The sequence below is a fragment of the Papilio polytes genome, unplaced genomic scaffold (genome assembly GCF_000836215.1).
Source record: "Papilio polytes unplaced genomic scaffold, Ppol_1.0 DF823980.1, whole genome shotgun sequence".
Lineage (NCBI taxonomy): Eukaryota > Metazoa > Arthropoda > Insecta > Lepidoptera > Papilionidae > Papilio > Papilio polytes.
Window position 1 is genome coordinate 2,149,545 of NW_013525224.1, and position 19,043 is coordinate 2,168,587.

General features: G+C 34.1%; 1 protein-coding gene across 1 annotated transcript in view; it reads right to left on the reverse strand.

Annotated features, from left to right (window-relative positions):
* LOC106101611 (B-cell lymphoma/leukemia 11A) overlaps positions 1–18,642 on the reverse strand; it is a 34,218-nt gene extending 15,576 nt beyond the window's left edge. The window contains exon 1 of the mRNA XM_013280899.1: positions 17,718–18,642. Coding sequence (XP_013136353.1) covers positions 17,718–17,754 — 37 coding nt within the window. The 5' untranslated portion in view covers positions 17,755–18,642. The remainder of the gene's footprint in view (positions 1–17,717) is intronic.
* Between the last annotated feature and the right edge of the window lie 401 nt (positions 18,643–19,043).

Consider the following 19,043-nt stretch of genomic DNA (forward strand, 5'->3'; position numbering starts at 1 on the left):
AGACAACCCTAGAATAAAGTAAGTTACGGATTCAAGTCCGTGTCTAAATCTTGAATTAAGATTATAGAACAGAACTGTCTGAGACTACACTTGTATTCTAAAGTAACAGACGTAATAGAAAAATACGTTGTACAAGTCAACTTATTCGACGTGGATACAGTCTACGTTACACAATACGTAAGTTACGTTATGTATAAATTCGACACCTTAGTGTATATACATGTGGATAGTAATGTAATAGATTCCGAGTTATCGTGTCCAATGCTCAGGTAGCCACACCCCCTGCGCGGCGAGTGGACAGCGGTCAGCTGGCGCCCTCTCGCCGACACCCACGCACACGCCTGATTTATTGACGTTATTCCAATTATTTCAATAAGGGATGATATAGGACTTCGGTATTTGTACTTTAATGTAACTTGACAGCGACTTTAGTAAATAGGTAGATAATTTCATATCAACAACTATTTGTTACTTTCAATGTTCAAATGTTTTCAATTTTTTAATTACAATATCATAAATGAAATAATTCGGTATTCTTTTTTATTCCAAGTATCTTAACACTATACGTGTATGGAAACTAAATATTTTTTAATGTAAATTCGATTTTTTTGGATATCTGTTACTATATATCCTAAGAACTGCTAGAAGGATCTCTCTGAAATCTGGTATACATATATGTAGAACATAGTATAGGCACATGGGCTACTAATAATGATTTTTTATTTTTAAATTCCTCGTGCTAGCAATAAATAGTCAAAAATACCAAATAAGAAATATATTTAGGCTAATCGATAGAATATGACTAAAATAAATATCTGTGATTTATTGAAAAGCCGTCTGGCCGTTGACAGTGGGCTAAGGGGGCGCCACCCTCGGGGGTGTTGTACCGAAAAGTTTAAATTAGCTCGTTACACATCGCACACGTCGTCGGTAACTGAGCATTGTTTTTTCGCATAGAAAAGGTCACTGGAAGCCAACTTGTGTGTTAGCGAAGTTCCGACCGTCGTCGCCGCATAAATTATTAATTACATTTTGTCCCGGCACGCTGCTGATCCTAACACCATGTTAATTTGTAAAACGTCTCTTAAATTTACAAGGGTTTGCTTATTTAATACTTTGTTCTTTTAAACAAGAAAAAAACGAAATCCGATAAAAACGTAAAATGTAGAACAATTTCGTACTCTAAAACCAATTCCGAAATTTAAAAATGCTGTTAACATTATAGGTAAATTCACGTAGTGTTTCATCGTATCTTTTCCATTATTATGAGAACCTTTGAATGTAAACTTTGTATTTTTTTACACTAACAAGTACTTTTTAATTGTATCTATCAGAAAACTAACGTGTATCTTGCTTTATTAACAACTATCATACTTACTTAGCATTTTATTAAAAAATGTTTTCGTTTCACCGTCGCATTAGTTCTACAAATCGAAACAATACAAGTCTACAAACAAAACGTTAGCGCGGTGTCGAATTTTGTGTATAACAGAATAAAAATGACAGGCATTGTACTCTGAATCTAAAAGATTGATCACTGACCTATCCGTAATACGGTGAGATTTGAACAAAAAATCATTCAACTCTGACACAACTATGACCAGCGTGTCCGATATTAATTGGCAGGGGTACGCCGACGCATTGTGGTTACGTTGCAACGAACTGTATTAGTACAGTCACATACATCAGGTATTTATTTCGTAGCCATTTAGATGAATTTAAAGCAATTGCAAGGTCGAAAACTTGTAGCAACGTAAATACGTGCTAAAATGTAGATTTTATGGTTACAGTTTGTTCTAAGATATTCGACAAGTAAAAAGATACTGCTATAAATACATCACACTTCATTCTAATATTATAATTGCGAAAGTTTAGATGAATGAATGCCTTTCTATGAAATTTGGTATAGATGTAGAGGATATTCTGGAAGAACATATAGGCTACTCACTTTTGTGTTTTTAATTCCACGGGGACGGAGACGCGGGCGAAAGCTAGTATTCTACATTAGTCAATTCTTGCAAAACTGTATGTGTACGTGATTGTACCAGGTATGATATAGAAATATAGAATATCGAAAAAGGGGATTTTTTGCGATGTTTGGATTTTGTGGGGGCGTTTTAATTGTTACATTTTATTTTGTCGTGTATGTAATTGCAGTTAGTATTATTATTTGCGTTTTTTACTTGTGTAAACTCTTGTGAGTATTCACTGATATACTCTTAAGTGTATACTTAACATAATTTGTGTAATAAAAGCAAAAAATGCTTATTAATAATGCTGATATCTGAGAGCAATTAAGGAATGTTCATATAAAATACTCACACAGTTTGGTTAGTTTTATTTCGCCAACAAGTCCAGTATTTGTTTTGTTTTGATTCCGCTTTACGTTACCGAAGCATGAATTTTGACATCACAGTTTCTTTGATAACATCTCTTTTCAATGGATCAGGTTGTCGGAAATGGACATTGCGTTCAAAGGCCCATTCGATATAAAGCCCTGTGTCGGCAAATTCCGATTCAACGTTAACCGCTTTATTTTTTATCTACGCCTGTATAGGACTTCATCTTTAAGACATACGATATTAAAGTACCCACAATCATGAATTAATTGCGAGGTATTTAACGACGCGAATTCCAATCGCCAAGACATTATTAATAATAATTTCAGGCAGTTCTTAAAATAACTTCCCTTTAAAATTGACGTTTAAAGATATTGCTAATTACCAAAATATGGGTTTACTTACATTCCCAAAACCCCATATGGAGTGATACAATATTTTGCAAAAGCTAAAATATTTGGAAAAATTTTTTCGTCATTTTTTTTCGTAGAAATTGAAACATGGATTGAAAGATTTGTATAAATGTGTTATTATAGTTTATAATAAATGTTAATATGAAAAAAAATCATTGAACTACTTTAATTGATAGTCTTTAAATATTGACATCTTGCATGTCAGGTCAGAAATACCATATGCTCGTACACTCCTTGCTATTTTCTTTAAAATAAAAGCGCACGTATTGTCGAGCTATAAAAATGTATAAAACAATAGAGGCGCTAAGCACAAAAGTGCGGAGGGAAAGAAGTCCTAGGACCATATTGCGAACCGCCCAGGTCTCACCGCCATTCGCGTCAGTAGGCGGGTTGTGTAAACATTGCCTAATGACGTCACACTTCTCCCAACATGGCCACTCCGCAACCCTTGCTGCCTATAATTACCCTTAGCAAATGGAGCAGGAGATTTTATTGTGTACAACTCAAGTACTCTGAGTTTGTACCTAAGTTTGTATATAAACTTTTATGTACACAAAGAGTCAGCAAGTGAAGAAACATGGCGGAAGAAAGTATTTTTTTTTTGTCTCATAAGCTTTGAAATGAACGGTATACAGTAAACGTACTGAAGCATACTTTTTTTTTTTTTTTTTTAACTATTCATTAGTCAGAGTCCGAGAAAAAGAACTAAATGTCACTATGAGACTTACTAACATATTTATAAATTATGAAAAACCTGTTGTTTAGTATATTATAAAATGTTCAAATTAAATTTAATTACATAAACCAGTCAATATGTTTCTAGTTTTTTCTTTTTAATTTTAAGTCTAAATTATGCCATTGTGTAGTAAAAGTAAATTTATTATTTAACAAATTACATTAATAAAGAAAGAGATCATGTGTTTAACATGTTAGTTTATTGAAAAACACAGAAAAAATATTTAAATACGTCCTAAACAAGTAAAGCGTCTAAAGTCTATCAAATTATGATAGGCGAGCCTATAAAACACGATTAGCTCTTAAGGGGACGCTTCTCGTCCACCGATAGATAATCAAATTATCCGAAGTAATTCTGAGCGGCGAAAACGCCTGATTATCATCGCCTTATTTTTTTTTCTCGACCCCAGGGAACCAAGGAAACAATATTTGATGGCAGAATTTGTGTTGTATTTAAAAAATAAACTATTTTAATATTGCAAACATTGTAAAAAAAGAAATAAAAAGCAAAGGAGGATATTTTATCTATTACTAATATTATATAAAGGAAAGATTTGTATTTCTATATGTAAAAAATTAATTTCAAAAACTACTAGGCTGATTTCTATATTATCACATAGACTATGATATTTCATACTACTTCATTTCTTTTTTAATTTTCAGGCAGACGAAGTCATGAGCAAAAGCAAGTCTTTTATAATTTAATTATACTTATACCACATTATTAAACTATGGCTATTACTTATATGTTCTGCAGAAGAGGAAACATAACTTATAAAAGACTAACTATGAAATGTTATTTTACTTGTAGAAAAAATGAACGGAACTAAACTTTGTTATGTTTTATGTAACACAGGTAGATGCGGTCCCGGGGGACAAGAAATGCGCAAAAAAAAAAAGACCACAAAGTCGTTTGATCAAATTAGGCTGGGTCAGTAATCGTGTTACTGATACCCAATACCGGCAACGTTCCAAATAACCAGAGGAAAACAGAGCCCTCGAGTATTGCCTCTTCTGTTCGTTAGAGAGATTTGGATTTTTTCGCCATGGGTCGAATTTTTTTTCTCATCTCTCCAAGCACGAAACGTGATACGCACTTGGGGTAGATGGACAACCCTTAATAGAAAAATATTGAGTGAAAAATTTTTGAAATATACGATATTTCGCTCAATGTGAAAATGGATTTTTTAATTGAAATTGGACACTGGTAACTTATCGTTTATTTATCGAACTTACTAAAAACTCAATTTTGATGTTTAATTTCGTAATATAAATCAGATACTTTAAGTAATTGAAAATACGCGCTATATTTTTTTCTTTATGTGCTGTGATTCTCTTCATCTTCAGATCAGATCACTTTTAGTTTTCGAATTGGATACCAGTAAACAAGGCACGTTTCCTGTTAGATATGACATTTATATCGATTAAAAGATAACCTAAGTGCTTAAAATAATTGAGATCGCATTTTTTCAACTAGTAAAATTCTAAAAATGTTTGAATTTGATCGCGGAATATTAATAAAGAGGTATGAAATGTTACGATGAATATATGTATATACAGCGTGTGTAAAAAGGTTATGGAGAAAGCGTTCTGCGGCTTTCATTCGAAGGATATTTGTCACGGTACGAGTGTCAATAAAAACGCCACACCGGACTGTCTGCAACTATACCACAATACAATAGGGACGTGTTCATCAGTTTTTCCTTATCGACATATTGTATCGATACGGAAATTTCTCTAATTTGATATACTAGTGAATTATAAGAAAATAAAAGTATTATTTCTTTATACAGATGAAAAAATTGGTAAATTGTCTGTCACCTTAGTCATATAGCCGATCTCAAGAAATGAGTAGGTAAATACCAGTTTTGAAATAATTACGAGTGTGAATATTTTTAAAAACTGATGTAAAACATGGAAAATATTTACTGTATTCAATCTTACATTATACATTAATATTCTTAAGAGTAGCTTCAACAGCTGTTTTTTAATTCACCCTCAATATGTCTATCGATGATCGATCATAAGTATCGATAGAATGGTCCGGGTCTATAACAATGTACCCGTTAAAGCGGACACTTAACCCCTAATCCTCGGCAGCTCTACCCCGGTGGCTGGCGAGCGTTTATGGCAAAAATCTTAATTCTACGGCGGCTCTGACGTTAACTGCCCGCCGGTAATTACTACCAGGAGCTGTATCTATTACATCGAGTGTTCTATTTATGAATCAGTCTGTGTTTATGCTGTTACAAATAAGGTTCAATTTGCTGCGAATTAGTTGAAAAAAAGTAAAAGGTAGAGTTAAACTAATTAGTAAGGGTAGGAAAAGTTATAAGAATAAAATGGTATGAAAATTGGAGTCTGCAAGTGCATTGGAAACAATCGGTAGTTTTTAAACAATATTCTAAATCACAGCGTTTTTCTTAGCAATAAATGTTTTAATCATATTAAGTACCTATATTTAATCTGTGGTCGAGCTTAATACGGTGAATGAATTTCGTTTCCACTAGTTGTTGCTCGTGACTTCGCCCACGTGAAATGAAAAAAATCTAAGACTAGGTATAGCCTATGTTACTCAGTGGTAACATAGCTATTTAATGGTGCAAGGATTTTTGAAATCGTTCCATTAGTTTTTAAGTTATTTCAATACATAAAAAAATCCAATATGAATCTTTCCTTTATTAGATTACCATAGATAATATAGGTAATAAAAATACCACATTATATAACTTTGTAACAGCCAAAGATTCATAATATTTGAAACCGTAAATAAACTATAAAACTACCGTACTATTGAATTTAAAGACTAAATTTTAATCCATTTCCTACAAAACAACAGAAAACAATGTTCCCAGCAATCTCGACGAGGTATTGTTTTTGCGTAAAGCCGAAACGCATTCAAAAAGTATTTTTCGAGAGTATGAAACAAACGACGTAGTTTTTCCTGAAGCAATAAAAGTGAGGTCATAAAGAGACGTCCGGTCGGGAGCCATGCCAGCGACCACGGTACCCTCAGTACAAGCAAATGCAGCGAACATAAATACTGGACGTCGGCTCGTTCCAAAAACTTTGCACCGTATATTGCTAGAATTGAACGATGCAAATATTTTTACGAGTAAGAATATTGAATACCAAATTATGGTACTGTAATACAGAAATGATAGAGCTATGAGTAACCAAGTTAACTCTTTGCACCACCAATTAGCATCTGTTTTTTCTTCTTTTTAGTCTTTGCAGACTGGTCTTTGTCAAGTAGGTTACTGGTTAGTCTGTTACCATCACTTAATCTATGCCTGTCTAGCCTTCAAAGATGAGACAATACAAACGGTATTTTCTCAATTGTGAAAAACGTTTATGGTACTTTTTCATGTCTCAGTAAGTTAAATTGGCAGAATTTAAATAGGGATCCGCAATTATTTATCGCAAATTTATGAAGATGGAAATTTCATTTGCATTTTTATTAAAAAACAACAATCCCGAATTAAAGTAACGACCGTATTCGGAGCGTGGACTTCACTCGGCCTATTACTCGCTGGTCATTATTTTGACTTACGACTTTTGTGGCAAGAAATTTGCGGTCAATGCATTCGAGGAATGCACTTCTATCTGAAATATAATTTTAAATATTACCCCTATGTTGATATAGTGTTGAGGTTTCATGGCGTAAGTGGTTTGCTTTGAACATTCAAAGCTTGTAGTTGACAGAAAGTTTCTCACACAGACGTTCGTATTGACTTTTTAAGATTTTGCGAAATATTATACATTCGCAATGAGAAATTGAATTGTAAAACATGAAGTTTTCTATATTATCTAAGAAAACAGAATAAGGAGGATTTCCAAATGATTCATAGAATAAAAAAAATTGGTATTGTTTAGATGCGGAAAAGTTCTTTAATATATCAATAAATTAAAAGTTTTTGTATCCTCTAACATAAATGAGTAACTTTTATATATTACGTATACAAAAATTAATGATACCAATTTATAGCCCAGAACGCATTCGATTCGCACAAACATACGATACACGGCATTCGTCCACTTACGCACTCATTTATATGTTAATGTAAATGACATTGGTTTCGCTGTGATTCGTATATAGATAGGAATCGAGGCAAGATATCATTTTCACTGCCTTATTACTTTCCAATTTGTCTTGAACATTGGTTATTGCCCCGTTTATGGCTACCCTCTACTCTGTATTAACTTGATTATTGACGAATTCATTCACTGTATAATACAGTATATAGAATTACATACAACTATACAATTTGTAAATGTTAGGTTATAAAGTATTTATTTTGTGTAAACTGTTATGATTACTTGCAATACCTTTTCGCCTTAAGTCGATTCCAGAGTCGAAAAATCTTGACTTACTCCTTGATGATAAATCCATTCTCTTCCAGTATTTGAAGATGTCAAAACTAAAATGTCTATGAGTTCAATCCAATGAATGTTATAAAAATTTCACTAATTAACACTAGAACTCGAAGTACCAAAGACCAATGGGCACTTCGCGCGAAACTCCTTGAGGTCAAAAAGCATGTGATCATCTTCGCAGATGAACACAGACTGACTGGCTAGCTCGAAAGTTTGAGTCCCGAAAAATTAATAAAAGAAAAAAACCAACCCCAGAGTCCCAGGTAAAAAAATCCCGTATCAAAACCGCCGTTTCCTAGTGACCCCGATCGCTCTCCCATCCCTTTGTTGGGCTCCTTTTATTTATAATAGTACATTTTTTTCACACACGCCACCCCTAATAACGTGCGAGCAAAAATATGCGTAATCGCACAGTACCCGGAGCAGCGGCCGCGGCGAAAGCGTCATACAGAAAAAAATCTACTGTCCCCCATTTGAATAGCAAAAAGTGCACGTCACTGCGAAAATGGTATTAGTGAATGAATATGATTTTCTACAGATCTAAATGGATGGATGACTTATAATTGTGTCGCTTTATATTTAGCATGAATTATTGGTGTTAAGATTTATTATATCGATCTGTTACGGAAACCTAGTGAACTATAATTATACCAAATATAGTGATATACCTTTAGGAAGAATTCAAATAATATTTATCAAACCAAAATATAAAATTATTAACTTTTTAAATCAGCTATTAAACGGGAGCTTGCTTTCTACAAATATTAATAAACGAGTTGTGCAATGTGTCAAAATGTAAGATCTGTCGTTTTTCATATTCGTCAGTAATATCATCTCTCTATTTGCTTAATAAAAAAAAACATGAGACAATACACATTATTCGATTCAGAAATCGATGAAGAAATTTCACGTCAGTTATTAACCGTAATATCGTTAGGGCAATCAGATTTAGCGACCGAAATGTGAGCGAAGTGACCCCAAAGAGACGCAATGTTTGCTATTTCTGCGTAAACAAACACAGAAGATTGACATTGAGTGTACATCTGGTAGGCACAAGCAAACAATAGGGGAAGCGATAAACAATATATAATTCGATTTTCCTACGGTTGGCTACGACAAATTGCGTGTGATGTTGGTTTCTGGAATTTCATTAATACAGTTTTTTGCTGCAATATTTACTTTTGGATATTTAAGTGTTGATAAAATTTGCAAATGTTAAATTAAATCGACTTTAATTGGAATACGGCATAACGTTATCTATCACTAGAGTAAATAATTTCAGAGGTTGATATTTCAATGTACTTGACCGCAGTTTTACTACGCGTCCAATTTGTTGTAGTAAGCTATCACACCACAAATTAGGGAGACAATCAAATTGATGTTTGACCACTAATCGAAGAGCTGTTTAATGTGGTAAACACAATAAATAACCAAAAAGAACAACAACGATATAAAAACCTTTGATATAATTTGATACGAGAGAACAGAAGGTGATAATGAAAAAAAGGGATACAGTTACGCGAGCCGTTGTCCGAGATTTTGATCCGAAACTGGTGAATGTTGAGGTTACCTGGCCGATGGGGCGTGTGAAAACGGAACAGGTGGCCGCGTCTTCCGCTCGACCCAGTAATTATAGAACGGACGGACAATGGCGACGCGTGATGCGCGGGAGTGGTTTGACGCGATGGTCGCGGTTTTTCTGCTCTTGAGTGCAAATTCGTCCGTAAACCTTGTGGCGGTTTTGTAAATGTTTGGTATTAATTCTTTATAAAAGTTTCTATTGTTGAACGTTGTAATTTTTTATAAGATATTTTATGAAAAAAAGTTAAGCATTGACTTTTGTTCTGCAATAATTAGAACCTATCTAGACGATTTTTTTTTGCAACTTTTATCATCAACATCAACATCTAGTTACAAACTATAGAAATGATATGTAATGTAGTAATCCTTTACTTGTTTGCGATGGATAATATAAACTTTCGATTCAAACAGGTATCCTGTTGTATGAGAATTCAGAGCAAAAGGACGATAATGAATTCGATATCTTTCGCAAAAAAAAATTCACACAAATGTGTTCCGATTCTGGTCAAGGAATCCTTTGTGGACACTATTGTCGAGTATTGACGGATGGAGGTATCAAAGGGTTGGATGCCACCTTTAAAAGAAAAAAATGACAGCGTGAGAGATAAACTAGAAGACATATGCGATTTTTTTATACTTATTAGATTTTACAAGTGGATTTTTGTGCAGTAACATTCTTCCAAATTGAAACTTTAGGTTGAGTTTAAAATAAAATAATTCTTTGAATCTTTCCTTAGTCCCTCTAAAATATGTCTCAAATTGACCGTTAAATGCAGAACCATTACTGTCATTGCAAAGTGGTTTTTCCAAATTCGACTCGTTTCTAGAATTTAAAGAGGATACCGTGACAAGCGAATCATGGGAGTTAAAGGAATCAATTGCTTGAGTAAGCAATTTACAGGAATTGCCAATCGAAAAGCCCATAAATGGATAAGTCGCAAGTTTCGTTTTCAATAGCTCAAGTGTAGTTGGTAGTTGGACGTTTGAATCGGTCGGCGCAGACAATGGACGACGGCGGAGTCACACGCGGGTCACTCGGCGGTTATCTCGCGATCGGAAGAAAGTCGATCTCTGCGGCCGCGCCGTCAAATTTATTGTACTGTTCGCCTCTGCCGTACAGTTATTCGCTACTCTGTGGTCTCGTCTAATCATACGTGTTGTCATAAAATTTTCTATGTTTAATTAAATGTTACGATACTGAGACCTATTCACGACCGTATATCTAATGAGGTGGTTTGAGATAGAGATAATTTCAGCTTGATTCGACTTTTATGTGTAGATGACTTTATAACATGTGTTATTGAATTCGTTGCAATCACAAATCAAGGATAGATTACCAGCTATTTAATATTTTGGATAATATGATGATTAAAAGATGCATTTTTATTTTGATATCCTTTTTTTATCGAGCACTTTAAATCTACGTCCGTTAAAATATGCGCATAAAATAATTGTCCCACGGTGTGACGGGCAGCATCTTGCAAAAATGCCATATTTGGTGTGCAGTAGCCGAGTAGCATTTCACATGGCCTCAATTAAACAGTCATCACTCAGACGGATGTGGGTGCACAATCTTACGGCGGCGGCGGGTCATCGCGTTAACAAGGCGAGCGGTCACGAGCTGCCCGCTATGGGAAAGCTCCCAGCATACAATTGCATTCTGATACCTCACTGCGTCCGTTTCTTAGCTATTTTTTAATCTGTGTCTTCTTTTTTTTTTTAAGTTTTAGTGACGCTTGATATATTTTCATGTCCAAGATATGTTATTCTAATGATTATAGTTACAAAGTTACTATATCAGTTGCAAAGTTTCATTTCTACAAATACGCTATTCACATGTTTTGATTTTAAATTAAATATTTACGAAGTGAATTTAAGTGACCTTCTATTGAAGCCTAAATATTTGTCCCCTAGTTATACAGGATCTATGTCTTATAAGGCATTTTGTGATCTTCATTAATTAATTTTTGGTTAATTAATAAAATTTTAATTAAGTTGTATTTGATACTATTTAAGATAAAGGAAATTATTGTAAGTTGTAGTACCGAATTGTATTAAACGCTACAGACCACGGCCCATGGCGCTATAAATCTCAAAGAACTCCCACGCGGAAACCCCGATGCAACGAACAATACGGTAACATACAACAAACACAATATAAATCATAAATGAACATCGTACTATCTTTCACTCCTTTGACTCTGTACCTTATGATTTTTAACACCCACTTAATCTCTTCAAGCGAAACAATAAGCCTTTTAAGACATTGCAACATCGGTTTAAGCTCGCTTAGCGAAACGTGGGATGAAAGTTACGATATCAACGACTGTTTATTTTTTGGTGTCGGCGCTGTCTAATTACAATTAACTCTATGATTTATTATATGCAATAATTTATCTACTTAAATATAGTTCACTTTATTTTGCTGACGTAACACGTATAGTATTTTTAATATAACATTAATATAAGCGATGTAAGAACCATTTAGCCATAGCATTGAGAGAAATATCCAAAATTATTTTTTTTTCATTACCCACAATCGCGTTACTGTCCGTTTCGCTCTTTCCTTTGTCGAATGGATGATGAAAAAAAATAAATCGAAGAATCTCAATGAATCAAAAGCATTGGACAATGGTCACGGGGATCATTCAGGCGACGGACGTTTCGGGATGAAGGATGGCCGATATAAAGGCACAGGTAGAAACCACGCGGCTTTACTCGTGTCAATCAAAAGTATAGACTATCAAGTAACATACGTGATGCAAAAAATTATAAACTTCTCTTATTATGGCTATTTGACGGGTAAATATCTGTTTAGGTTTTGATAAATTTCATGTTTGCAAGGACTTTGTTGATGTGATTTTAAAATGAATTATTTTTTACTCTTATTTAATCAACAGAGATTTTTTATAGTTTATTAGAAATCGATTGAAATCGAACAGCATTAAATAAAATTACTAAATACATCCGAGAGAGTAAAATGTTAATTGCTTGTTTAAAACCAAATACGGAAGCTACTACTAAAATAATTGCATTGTCACAATTGCAAACTACAAAAAAAAATGAAAAATTGAAAGTGACACTCGTAAACCCTTTTCTAATAAACGATGAAAGGATGACGAATAATGATACACAATACTTATTTAGCCTACAGGCGACTTTGACCCTATTCGCTATTGTCGCAGTATTATCAACGTTCATAGACGGACTTCTGAGCCTGTTTTGGCCAAAAAAAACCTTTGACCAGAATTGTTTGTCAAACGTGGGTCGGTTTATTTTTTGTTCAGGTGTTTATCGAAGTTTGACCATGGGAAAATATCACAGATTCAGGTGCCTCTATCGAATTCGGGACCATTGTCAACCTGTTTGTTATTAGAGATAAAAATCTTTGCAGCTTTTGTTTGACAACGTTACCATTCTTATTTTGATTATTTACTGTATTAAAACGATAACAGATCAGTAGATAATATCAATAACATGTTTTGTTATAAGATCCATCCTCAATTTATAGGATATTTTTGACCGACTTCCCAAAAGACGGAGGTACTCAATTCGTCTGAATGTTTTTTTTTTTATTTTTATTTTTTTATGTGTGTTATAAAATTTGCTAAGCTTAATTTTGAGCTGCTTGATTGTAAAATTTCCTCTCAAATTTACAATGGGCCTATCTCATTAGCTTTCAATTATTTGAAAATTTCTAGTTCCATTTGTTCATCCAATCCAACTTAGAAGGATCTTATTGTTTATACTGTACCTTGGATAAACGAAGCCTTCAAAACTGTGTCTATTAAATCAAAGGCTTGATCGTACACTTACCAAAGTTTAAATCGTCGCTAGCGTTACGACATTAACAAATCGGTATCAAAGCCTGACAAAGATGGACTCTTGAGAATCTGTCCACCCACTCCCTGTCTATTGATCGTTGTACCTTCACAATAAATTAATTCCTGTTATGAACGACTTTTTATTCCATTGAACTTTTTTATCTTTTTAACCAGACCTTTAAATGGAGTTTAATGTTCGGTCATCGGTCAGTGTAAAGGTCTTTTATAATTACAAAGTAAGACAGGAACTAAGGCTTAACGACTTACACAAGAGTATGATAATAAATTGGGTAAAGAGAATAGTTACATACATTATTAAGTAATTAATATGCTCAAGGTCTTATTTTTAATTATTTTAGTAGAATTACATGTAGGTGAACTAATACTTTATCAGAAAACATTGATCCTATATTTGTAAGGAATCATCGAGTCCAAAAGGAAGATCTTTACTATCGATTAGTTAAACAGAATTGGTCAATTATCATCCAGTTTTATCTTAAACCATTGGATTAGTGTAATTCCTGAAAGGGTTCCGTTTGGTTACAACTTTTATGTTGTGTGATTTTTGTTGTTGAGAGAATAAATCCTTTTTCCAGACAATGAATTGTTTTGTATAACATTGAATGGCGTTTAAGTGGCGTTTCTTTTTTTTTTACAACAATCTTTAATCTTGTCTATATCTATAACTTTACATCTCCCTTCTTTGTAATTTCTTTTGATTTCTAATGAATGATAATCAATTTGATTTTGAAATATGTTTTATAAGATTTGTTTTAATCTATTTTACTAACTAATTTATGTAAATGTTAATCAGTCTATTAATTTTTAAAAAGATTAGACATTAATAAACATTTACCTCCAACGTTGTTTGCATCATTTAACAACGCAGCTAATAAATCCAAATTAAACTTTGTCTGGACCTCCGTTTGACATAACATATGTAAATCCATACACATCTTTATCTTTGGGATCACAAAAACAATGCCTGTGGATGCGGACATTAAGAAAAATAAATCCACCGTCGGTCCAGTTGCAAAGAGAGCGGGTGGCCGACGCCGACGTCCGCTCACATCATTATTCGTAATACCGAAATTAACTTTATTCCCATCATTTAAATATCGGCTACCTCTTATTAAAGATATCGGTCTTTGTTCCTTTACATTCCTTTTTTCTAATTTCTTCATCTCAACTTATAATGTTGAGTTTAAAGTCTCATTTGGGGACGTAAATATTTAAGTTACATTAATACACATGTTTATGGATGAATAAATAAATTTAATTATTTATATCTCGAACGACTTGTGTTTTAAGGAAATCTATCGTTCTCTTGCTACATCTACTCAATCTCGTTAATCATCGTCTTAGCAAAGTTAAAACTTAATGAGTAAATTAATTACATTTATTAAGCCCGGGTATTAATTTTCTGTAGTTAAACGGTAATGGCGATCCTAGACGGAATCGATTCAAAGTATCAAGACCTATGCAGCAGCTGTAACTTTGTACCAAGGATCAAGATTGAAAGTTCCGCTTGTAAATGCGATGCTTCGATATTCGCTTAATGAAGACATATTGAATCGCTAAGCGGCGAACGACATAGTCAACGTTTTAAATTGACATGCGGCCTTTTATGTGATATCCGCCCATTAGATTAAAAAATAAGAACTTGATAAATCAAAATACAAGCAATTAGAATGGACATAAATTTTTCTTTGATAATTTCTTATTGAAATTCACAAAAATCAGAATTCTAATTAAATTGTCAGTACGAGAAGCATTTGAATTGCAATGGCCTTTAAAAATAACAAAAACATTCCTTGTCCTAAAAGTTGTTACAATTAGAGCTCCAGGAGTCGGGAATCACAGTTTAATAATTTATTTAGTGAGCGGCGTCGGACTGAAGGGAAGTTAACTTGGATTTTTAAAAGTTTGCAAAGTTAGGAACGCGTGGCGGAACTCGCGTCTGATAATGTAATTCGATGATTCCCTAATTCACACCTTTGAGGAGGGTTAAAAATCCGAGGCCCTTTGTCCCCTGCAACTTGTAATTGAAGGTACCTTTTAAAAGTTTTCGGGTAGGCAATTTTATATTAGATACCCATAGTGTTAATATTACACTTTTGTTTTTTTTTTTCAATTAGTCCAATAAAACAATTACGTATGTTAATAGATTTTGAAATTTCGTGTTAAAAAGAGTGTCCACTGTTTATAACAAAGTTTCCTTTACTTTAAATATTTCTTCGTTATTTCTTGAACACTAGGTTAGACTGGTGAAATTGATTGTGTGACTTCAATATTGGTTTATAAAAAAATCAAACCGATTCATCAAACCGACGCTTACCAACATCGAAGACGCAAAAGGGGGGTTGCTTTGTTCGGTGCGTACAAAAAGCGAGTGCCTCACTCGAGGCTCTTGCGCCGGTAATAAGAACAAACGTGTCACCGATGAGATGACGCGTGTCGGCCAATCGGGCGGGAGGCCGCAGCCGGCGGTGACGTCACCTGGCCACCGACCAATCGCGGTGCCCCGGTCAACTTGGACTAATTGGCGTTGTGTGCGATAACTCTCTAGCCATGAGGAATCTGTGCACTCGATTCGGCGCACACGCATGACTTGCCTCTACATACACACATGCAAATACTACGCAAATAAAAAAATCATGAGGCAAGCAAATGCCTTATGAAGTATTGAACTATCCTTTTAGATAATAAACTACTTACTAAAAACACTAACAGGTGTATTTAGTGTAATTTTCTCGTATTAAAAATTAAACAATATTTACGCTAGGATTTCTTAGTTTTTATCACAAAAATTTGCTTATAAAATCAAATTTAATTAATTTCCTCCTGAGCTGTCCGTGTCACGATTAAGACAGATTATAACTACGGATGAGGGAACTATTAGTTTTTAAAAACAAAAGTAAAGCATGGGAATATACAAGAAACGGTTTATGAATTATGTGCAATTATATTAGCCGTCGGACAGTGAGAACTGTACACAATGGGATAAGAATTTTAATGTATAATAATTAATATGAACAATTTCTAACATCTACAGCATGCTCTGTGCAGACTCTTATGACCATAAAATTAGCATACGACTTAAATCCTCTTTTAGACAATTAGTTATTATAGTTAATATATTCATTTCTTGTATTACTTGAATTATAAACTAATATAAAATCTAGATTGTTACTGTTATTTTTAATTCTTAGTAACAAATTGTACATTTTTATCCAGAAAAAAATTATTACATTGGGTCTTTACTTTAAAAAATGCATAAAACAAAATGTTTGACTTATTTTGAGTATTAATTGTTTCTGTATATTGAATCATGCAAAAATTTTTAGATTTTACACGAGTGACTAAATAATACTAATGGGATTAGTAGAAATACACAAACTCTTTCATTTTTTTTTGTGATATCGCGCTAAACAAAACAGCTTGTTCGTATAGTGTTTTTGTTTCAAAATTGACGGTCAGTGCAAATTGATTTTGAGTTATTTTCCACGTTAGATGATTTATTTATACATTGTCTATTATATTTGACCTCAGTCATTAGGTCTTATGTAATTACGGTCACAGGTGGAGCCATAACTATAGTCAGTGCATCAAATCTGTTATTATCTTAGAAAATATCCTCGATCGAGAATTAATGAGTGTTCATAAGTAAATATACTTTAATCTTTTTAAGGAAACAAATTGATACTCTGGCAAATGAGAAAAAGAAAATAAAACTATCTTAAATACATTTTATTACTTAAAATATTATATGATTGGAAGATGAAAAAATACTATTCAGACAACTTTAAAGTTATTGTAATTCTAATTGGTAATGCAACTTAAATTAGGCTTAGCGAGGTAAATAGGTATCACACATTGTTTGTAAAACGTGACAAAACGTTATTTTTTATTAATTTTTTAAGTGGTTGTAAAAACAATTGACGTCAAACGATCTTATCGGTAAGTTATAATAGCAAAAATTCTGGAGATTTATAAAAATGGTTTGATTATTTTAAAAATATAAATTAGTATATCTTATAGTGAGATTTTTAAAAAAGAAATAAAATACTGGCCGAAGGGAATGTCTTGTTGCCGAGTGCTGCATGTTTTGTTGTTGAATAATTTAGAGCGGCAAGTGAGGTAGTCGTTGTAACTCTTTAAAAACTATCCCTGTCCCTCTTGGACGGATGACCAAGGTCCCGTGCAAATATTGACTCAAGAGCTACAATATTAAGTAGCTCGTTGCTGACTTGAATAGAGTCTCGTCAGTGCTACTGACTGCAATTGTATGCAACTGTGCCCGTTTAAATTTTATTTTTACTTTTTTTTAATAAAACATGCATTTTAGTGTTGTGTTCTATTAATATTGTCTACGTGAAAATTATAATAGTAAGTACCATAAAATTGCACGCTTATTTTGTAAACAATAAAAAAGAAAATAAACAAACCTTGCGCGATGCGTACAGCTGGCATCTTAATTCTCATCTTGATTTGGTCACCTATTTTTGGATCTTCAACAACTTCTTTATCCTCGGAAATCTTAGCGGCGACAGCTTCTTGTCCGCGGCAGCAGTTCACACGCGCCGCCGGCACTGCCGCTTATCGGCCCGCTTTTAAAACGATTTTGATAACAAAGGTTGAGATGTCACAGAATTGTCCTCCTCGAAAGTCCGACGGCGAGCGACGTCTAACAAAATTTTAGTCATCTTTTTAAGTCAATCATTTTTACAGTTTAAATTTTTTAACAACACCGTCTTCTACTTTTTCCTCTTCATGTTGATTAATATGTCCAATTCGTCGACCAAATGTTTACTTGCCAAAATGTATTGGTCATAAAACGGTCTTATCAACACTTCAATGAATGTCTCGCGCTCTATCTAATCTGAGCGCACCCAGTGGCGATCTTGCATTCCAGTTAATAAGTCGTTTTTTTGCACTAATAAATTTTCATATATTAACTTCTTCACTTCAGTCAAAGTCACAGATCTTGCATAGATAATTTTAAAAACAATACGAAATAAAATAATTTAAACTATAGCAGAAGGTAACTTTAACAACTTAACAAAAGAAAAGCGAAAATAGTGATAGTCTATTTTGTTTATGAATTTCGCGAAGTGGCGTATACCGCGATCGTGATCGAGTAGGTCGCGCGTGCGGAGCCGTGTAACAGGTGCGCGGCCGGCCGCCCGCTCTCGCCCGCTGTCCGAGAGCGTCTGTGGCCGTCCTGTGTCCCTTCGCGCGAGGGCGCCCAGCCTCGGGCCTCGTGTCCACGACTCGCGCCGTCTCACTCCGCTGGCCGAGGGCGACGCGGCGCGCGCGATTCCGCACGAAGTGGCCAGGGGTTACTCGCGGTCGCCGACGCCTCGGCATCTGAACAGAGACGCCGCGACACTCCCACAAACGCAGCCTCCCAACGCGCGAAAAGGATAGACATTGATCACGAGTGCCGTGCGTCGGTGTGCGTGCGCGGGTGGGGCGAAGATGCAACGCGTACAAAAGAAAAGGGATAATATTTGCCTGCATATTTCATGACTCGATTAGGAGATGGAATTTTTAATTGAATGGACCTGCGACGCGCGGTCAGTCCGAGCTTTTAAGAGTTGTATTAATGAAGACAAACGATTTCAAAGTATATTTTTATCTAAAAGTTGCTTTTACAGTTTTTTAACGTAATTTACGTAAATATAAAAGTTTTCTTCAGTTGTAAGAAAACAACCTTTAATAGAACATTTAGAAGTAAAAATGTATACTTAAATGTCTTATTGAATTATATG